At 52.8% G+C, this 7,500-nt stretch overlaps 1 protein-coding gene and 1 long non-coding RNA gene across 2 annotated transcripts in view; both read left to right on the top strand.

Annotated features, from left to right (window-relative positions):
• Positions 1-1,426, top strand: part of LOC130457024 (uncharacterized) — a 9,471-nt gene extending 8,045 nt beyond the window's left edge. Inside the window, exon 2 of the long non-coding RNA XR_008915969.1 lies at positions 1-1,426. This exon is cut by the window's left edge and continues 5,359 nt beyond it. This is a non-coding gene — a long non-coding RNA (uncharacterized LOC130457024).
• Positions 1,427-5,185: 3,759 nt separating this feature from the next.
• The window catches only part of ACADM (acyl-CoA dehydrogenase medium chain), a 14,353-nt gene continuing 12,038 nt past the window's right edge, over positions 5,186-7,500 (top strand). The window contains 3 exon segments of the mRNA XM_056820190.1: positions 5,186-5,413; positions 5,927-6,354; positions 7,415-7,500. The exon segment at positions 7,415-7,500 is cut by the window's right edge and continues 3 nt beyond it. Coding sequence (XP_056676168.1) covers positions 5,186-5,413; positions 5,927-6,354; positions 7,415-7,500 — 742 coding nt within the window.

The following is a 7,500-nucleotide window of genomic DNA, read 5'->3' as shown; positions in this document are numbered from 1 at the left end:
GATTTTAATTTCTGGACCGTGCCTTAAGAGATAAGAAGGATCGCTTCTAAGCCAAGGAGAGAGGACTCATAATAAAGGCTAGTAAAAAGAACTTCTTCACAGTCTTATAAATCTCATCAGAACACCTTAAACTGAAAATGAAAAAGGGCTAAAGAAAAATATCAGTGTCTATCTGTCACAAAAAGTAACTAGAACACAGGAAAAAAGGAAAGAAATACCCAGAAATTCCTGCTGAGAAGACTAGAATTGGAGAGTCTACAAAAGGCAAACCTAGCAGACAAAAGAAACCCAATGAAGGTAAATAACCAGGTCTGAATGAATTAAAAAGAGCAAATGCTGATCAAGAGAGGGAGAAGAAACCATGGTCCCTCCACACAATCTCAAACTCTCCACTGATATCTACTATCTCTAATTTTCCATATTGGCGATGGAACAAAGAAAGTCAAGCCCAAGTTTGGAGTGTTCAAAAAAATACTATAGGGAAGAAATGGGGTGGAAGGAGAAACTATTTCTCATAATGGTGATATTGCAAAAGAATATTATAAAACTGAGTTAGAGAAATAGGAACCTCATCAACTTTTTTCTTATCTGAAGCAGGCAAGGAAAGGCATATGGGGAGGTGTTAAGGGATTTAGGCCAGGGATCCAAAAGAAAGGATAAAATTGATGCACAGACAGCCACAAGCAAATCAAATTATTCTTATAGAGGGCTGATTATAAAAAAGAAAAAAATGATAAAGGGTGCACTAAATGCAAACATTTAGATTAGCGATAAAAGGCAAAGGGTAAAGGGCTAAGGTTAGATTGATTCAAGAAATATAAATTATAGACAATCCTACCCAACTGAATCTCCTCATTCAGTGCCATGTGAATTTTAGATCTTCTCCACCGTGCTTAGTCTTAGAATTCTAGCAACCAGGAATGTCTACACCCCTACTTAAGGATTAAGTGTTGAGAAGGATGGCCTATGACAGACATGTACTAGCAAATGACAAATCAGAAACAACTGACAGACCCCCTGGGCTGTCCTACATCAAGTTTAAGCTACCATTTGTAGATGTGAGACGTAAGAAGTGATGTAAAGAACTACCTATATATTTTGTGTCACTTCTCATTCTCGCTCTCTCTTGCGGAGACATTGGTTTCTTTCAGTGTTGGGAGCTCGTGGCAGCATTCTTAGCATGCTTGGTGAGTGGTTTAGGCTGATTCCTTTTTTTCCTTTACCTCCTAAAGTGCTATCTTTCTAAGAGGCCCCTCATCTTGCAGGAGGCCTCATGGCTGGAAGCCAAGCTAGACTGAGAAAGCCCCTTGGCCTGGGCCTCTGAACTCCTATCTGGCTTGCCAGAAGAGTCCAATTCCTTTTTCGCTCTCTTCTTCTTCTTAATTCTTTCCTTCTATTGTAATTAAACCACCATCAAAATCCCCAACTGACTTGAGTATTTTATTTGGATTGAATTTTAATCCTTGGTGACCCACTAGTATAATATATTCAGTCAACAACCCTAATTTTTACCCTTCAGCCATACCTAACAAACTACCAAGAAACTTCTTTACTGAATTAGGAAAAAAAAAAACTACAACAAGGTTCATTTGGAAGAACAAGAGATCAAGAATATCCAGGGAAATAATGAAAAAAAATGTGAAGGATCTTAAACTGTCATCAAAGCAATATGGTACTGGCTAAACAGCAATGGATATCAAGATACTGTTTTGTAAGAAGGAGACCCTGTAATGGTGGGGTAGGCAGGTGACCAGGATTTAACTCAGCCTGGTCTGACAGGGCTGCTCCCTCTAAGGTCAGAGAGCAAAGATGGTGATCCTCTCTGTCCTTGGTTTTGGTGTGGGCATTGTACCCCCAGCAACTCGGGTAAACTATTATCAGGGAAATTCCTCTGTTCCCTTAGGCCAAACCTTGGAGATCACCCATAGAACTGAGATGGACAGAGACACACCCCATTCATTCATTCTCCAAATCATGAGAACCACCCCCAGGCCCTCTGGCTACCCCCTCCCCCAACTAGTTGCTCCAGAGTCATGTCCTCATTGCTGTAGAAAACCCCAGAATGGAGGCATCCTGGGAGCAACCCCCCAGGTTGTTCCACTCATGCTGTCTTGCTGGCCGAAAATTCAATATTACTACTAAATCTCTCTCTCTATTTTTAAACCAAGTTTCAGAGTCTTGCATTCTTGCAAAAGGAATCCTTCCTGAACCCCAGGGGTGCACCTCTTCACCCCATAACAGTTTCAGGTTTATTCTATGATTGACAGGAAGGGGAGGTAGGAGTATGGGGTTCAGGTTCCCCAGTTCTATGGTTTCCAGCTTAAAGTCCCTCCAACTGAATTTTGTCTTTAAAGACTCTCCTTTCCCTGGCGGGGCTGGGACTGCTCAGTCTTCCTGAGCTATTAAGTGCCCAAGGGGAAGCTGGGTAACTCAGTGGATTGAGAGCCAGGCCTAGAGACAGGAGGTCCTGGGTTCCAATCTGGTCTCAGACACTTCCCAACTGTGTGACCCTGGGCAAGTCACTTGACCCCCATTGCCTAGCCCTTACAGCTCTTCTGCCTTGGAACGGAAATACAGTATTGACTCCAAGATGGAAGGTAAGGGTAAAAAAAAGTGTGTGCCCAGCTGTCCATCTTTGTCCTAAACTAAGCCCACACGGGATATCAATCCGGATTCCAAACATCGCAGGCTCACAATATTCCGTGACCCTCTTGCCTTCCTTTCCAAGTTGTCCCCGAGTGTCAATGTCCTGTGTTGATACTTCCCTTGTTTCCGAATCTCCCCCCCCCCAGGAAGAACCCCCTCTACTCTATGGCATACCAGGCTCGAACTTACTCATCCGAATCTCAGATTTTCCCCAGGAAAGCTACAGGGTGGGGTGGGGTCGGGTCGGGTCTGCATAATGTGTACAAAGTTTCACTACAACAAATGCTAAGAATATTGTAAATTGTGATTTGTCACAACACGAATACATTTCTGCTGCCAATGCTAACTCTTCGTATGGGAGTAACCTAATGCACTCACTTTCTAGTCCTAGGACTACTAGAACTATATTTCAACCCTCAAATCTTCTATTAAATGCCACTAGAGCCACGGCTGGCACCAGGAACACTTTTCTGCAAATGCAGTTTAAATGCCCTCTGAACAATCCGAACAGCCTCTTGTGGCTTCCATGCTGAATCTTAACCCGCTATCTAACTTGTTACAATAACTCCTCACTAGCTTCCTCACCCTATTTTCTAAGCTACGATACACTAATTACAAGGAATCTGTTACAAGTACGTAAATGGATGTGCACGTTTATGGACATCATATTGACGAAACATTTTCAGCCCTATCTGTGCCCGACGTTAATTAAACTGAGAACTACGGGCTATAGATCCTCTTATTCAGTTAACAGCTCTTGGATACATCGTAGCTGTTTACGGACTCATGGCATTTCTCGTAGACAGAAGACTCCCATGTATCAACATGATCGGGGTCATAAAACATATACCTGTCATTTTGTGAGTCGTGCAGTGTAGGTGATGCCCCGTTGGATGTGTGCTTACTGCTGCTCTTCAGGAATCCCCTTCTCGTGTTGACGGAAGCGGTCTCCTCTGACTTCTCAGTTGTTTGTGTTGGATGTCCTTATGTTTGTGCATCGTCTTTCATCGAGCTTTATCTTACATGTGTCCCGGGTATCATCTGTCCTCTTATATTTACAAATGTTAACACTGATAATTGCTTTGCTGCCCATTTCAGCTCCCAAAGTTCTGTCTCCTTTCTGCTCTTGCAGCTTTCTTTCATGCTTTCCCTCGGGGCTGGTACTTTATCTTTTCACTTCCTCCCATATGTCCCCTCTTGAGCCTTCTGACAGTTGTCTACATTTGCCTGTGGTCTATACCTTAGTCTTCTTCTGGATTACTTTCAGGAACTCGTATCTCTCTTTCATCTAATTCTATTGTTTCAGTTTGATGCGTTCCTTCATTTTCACTTTGATCTTTCCTATCTCTGTGAGCTTTTTGTAGTTTTGCCTTGGAACAGTGAGTCCATGCATTTTTACCCAGGACTTTTGGAATACTCCTACTATTGGGGCTTCCAGTCCATCTGGCTCACATCCCCATCATCTGCCGTGGGTGTCTCCATGGGCTACTGCGCTTGCTTCTCCTTTGCACCCATCTGCTGTTTGCCTTGGGATTGCAGGACTTGATGAAGTTCCGTGGTGGCCGCTTTGTCTACTGACCTTAGCCATGGCGATGGATTGAACTCTGACCTTAGGGTCCACAGAGGATTTCTGCACCAGGTGCTTTTCTTTGTCATTCCCCTGCTTATTTCCGGGGAGGTTTGGTCTAGGGGTTGCCATTGGTCTGACCCTTCAGCCCTTGCTGCGTGGGAAGAAGATAGCTTTCCCTCCTCATCAGGGAGCCATTCTGTTTCCGAGGACTGGAGGACATGAAGATCTCTGAGCCGTCCCCACGTGCTCAGCATCTTCTAGAATTTCAGCTCCCAGCCCAGCCTTTACCAGCTTTGTTTGGCCAAGATCTCTTTCAGCGGACTGTCGGTGGATTCTGGATCTTTGAGGCTGCTCGCTAGCCGCTAGCTGTGTGCCTTTGTCTTCACGGCATCTTCCTCTGCCATCAGGTCCCATCCCGCTCCCGGTTGTGCACTAGTGCTCTCCCCCAGCGCTAACTCCTTTCTCTCTTTTGCCTCCTGCTCAGTTGGTGTATCTTTTTGCACTGTTTGTGTCACTATCTTTGTCTTTAGTCTGCCAACCTGGAAGCCAGAACCCCCAACTTGTAGCCTGGTAAGATCTGATGAACCCCAAGTTTTAGGACTAGCTTGTGGGTTGGAGACCCCAAAGCTTGTCCTGGTTCCCTGTGGTTCAGACGGACCCTGAGGGAAATGTGCCTTATCTAACGGAAGCCAAGTGGCTCTTTGCGCAGGTCCCCAAAGGGGGACGTGGTGCAGTGCGGAAGCTTCCAAGGCAAAAAGGGGGAAGAGCGGTGAGCCTAGGGCTGGGAGGAGGATGGGGGCAGCCAGCCAAGGGGGAGGAAAGACAGGCGGAGGCGGGGCAGGGAGCTGCGGCTCCCGAAGTTCTGAGGGTCCATTTAGGTAGGGTGGGGCTGGAGAGATTGAATCTGGAGGCAGAAATCAGAATCAGAGACAGGGCAGGGAGCTGCGGGTCTCCCAGGGCTCACGATACATGCACGGGCCGCGCAGCCTTGTCGATCCTTACCCCCGGCCACAGCCTGCCAGTGCAGCCGGGCCCCGGCCCCGCAAACCCTTCTCGGGCTTGCTCCCCCACGCCAAAATGCAGAGAGGCCAGAAGGAACCCGCTTGGGGGAAGGGATGGGTCCCAGCTCCCCCTTCGGAGCCGCAGACTCCCCGCGATCTCGGCAGGGCTAGCAGGGGCCTTCGACTAGAGTGGATGGTCCCGCGCCCAGCCCCAGCTCTGGGTAACTGGGCCAGGAACGTGCGCCCGCGGTCCTAAGGGCCCCTTTGGGGTCCAGCCTTCTGGGTCGGCCCTGGATGCCCAGGGTGGCGGCTAGCTCTCCAGCTTCCCGGAGCCCGCCCCCAGGCCCAGGCCCCGCCCCGCTACTCGTGCCCCTACCCGCGACCTCTCCCCCAGATTCCCGCCCTTGCCCATCCCCCCGCGCTGGCACAGCAGGGGAAGGGCGGCCTCTTTCGCTGGGGGTGGGGGACGAGGAAAGGGAGTCAGTCCATCTCTATCTAACTCCCTGTCCTTCCTTCCCCTCCTCTTCTTGCCCCTCCCCCACTCCTTCCCCGCCCAGGCCCCCTCCTGGGGACGAGGGGGGCGCGCAAGCGCCAGCTGGGTACCCCCCTTCTCTTCACCCTATGAGTTTGGGGGTCTCCCAAGGGGCTGCTACCATCTCCTCACCAAGGTACCCCGCCCGCCCCGGATTTTCACTCCCCGACCACCTAGCCCCGTGGATGGGCAACTCCGGGACACCCCGCCCAGCTTCGGTCCCAGGAAGGGCGGAGCCTGGCCCCTCCTGGTCCAATCTGGTCCCATGGGGGTCGCGCCGATGAGCGCATCTATTCCCGCGGTGGGCGGGACGGCTTCTGTCCCGTCCCGTCCAATCCTGTCTCCCAAGAGGAGCAATACGGGCGTGGCTCTACCGCTCCTCATCCAATCCAAGTTTGTGGGGACGCGTCCCTGAGCGAGGAGGCGGTGCCTTGCTTCCTTTTGGCCATTTCTGCGCCCTCCCAACCCCCTCTTTCCCTGCGATGGGCGGGGCCAGGCCGCCGGGCCTTACAGGTCTGGCCCCAGCGGTTGAAGGCGGAGAGGCGTCCTAGGGCGAGGAGGCGGGTGTCGTCATGGCCGCTGCGATGCTTCGGCGCGGAGGCCCGGTGAGCCCTAGGGCGGGGGGCGGGAAGGCGCCCCCGGGCCTAGGAGAGGTCTGAGTTGCTGCCGCTGCCCATTAGACCCCCGCCAGTGTCCGGTGCCCGCTCTCCTCTCCTCACTCGAGTGTCCGTCCTGCTGTCCCCTCCCCGGTCTGTGCCCCGGGCCTGCTGCCCCATGCCCGCTCCCGTTCCGTACCCGGTGCCCCTCTCCAGTGTTAGTGCCCGCCGTCTCCGTTCCGCTCGCGCCGCTTCCTCCCCCGTGTCTTCCTGTCCGGTCAGATGCCGGATCAGCGGCCCCCCCCCCCCCCCCCACTCTGAGAGGCTCTGAGGTAGCTGCTGCCCCGCCGCCAACCCCTCCCGGCGGAATTGTGTCCGGTGACTTCAGTCTGCGGGTTCCCAAAGGGCCGCTCCAAGGGTAGAGCTGGAGGAGGTCTTACTTGGGTCCCAGGATTAGAGCTGGGAGGACCGGGCCAAGGGAGGCAGGTGGGCGGTACCGGAGTCCCAGCCGGAGCGCCGGGCCCTGGGAGACCCTCCCCTCCCCTTCCCTAGGACCGGCGCCCCGAAGCCTAGGGGTGCTCAGGTCGGCCGCAGCTGCCCCCTAGGGGACGGGACAGGCGCCTGCCCGGCACGGCGGCCCCCTGCAGCGGCAGATCCACCCGCCGGCCAGCCGGAACCTGGAAGCGCCTCCCAGGGTGACCTTGGCCCGATCTCCAGGGCCCCCTGTGGAGGGGCCGCTGCCTGGCCTTGGAGATGACCCGGAGGAGGCGGAGACCGTTTTCCCAGCCAGCCACCCGCCCAGGAAACCCGAGCCCTGCCTCGGCCAGAAGGCTGTGGGCGGTGGGGAGGGATAGGCTGGGCAGGTCTGGCAGGTGGACCCAGAAAAGCAAGCTTGTACCCCCCCCCCCCATCTGTGCCCAGCCCCCACCCCACGCATGTCTCCTGCAGCTGGCTCTGGATTCGAATTTGAGACTCAAAGGGAGACTGGGGGTAGAAGGAAAGGTGCCCCCCCCCAAGGGGGGAGCCCGGTGCCCGCCGGCCCAGGTCTCACTCCCGTTCTTTCCCGCAGGTGCTCCGGGGCTTTTTCCCGCTGCTTCTGGAGAGCGCAGCACGCCAAAGCCCACCCCAAGCAGGACCCGGGCCTGGGCTTTAGCT

Source organism: Monodelphis domestica, chromosome 2 (assembly GCF_027887165.1).
Source record: "Monodelphis domestica isolate mMonDom1 chromosome 2, mMonDom1.pri, whole genome shotgun sequence".
NCBI lineage: Eukaryota > Metazoa > Chordata > Mammalia > Didelphimorphia > Didelphidae > Monodelphis > Monodelphis domestica.
Note: the sequence above shows the minus strand (reverse complement) of the source record. Positions and strands in the feature narration are given on the sequence as shown.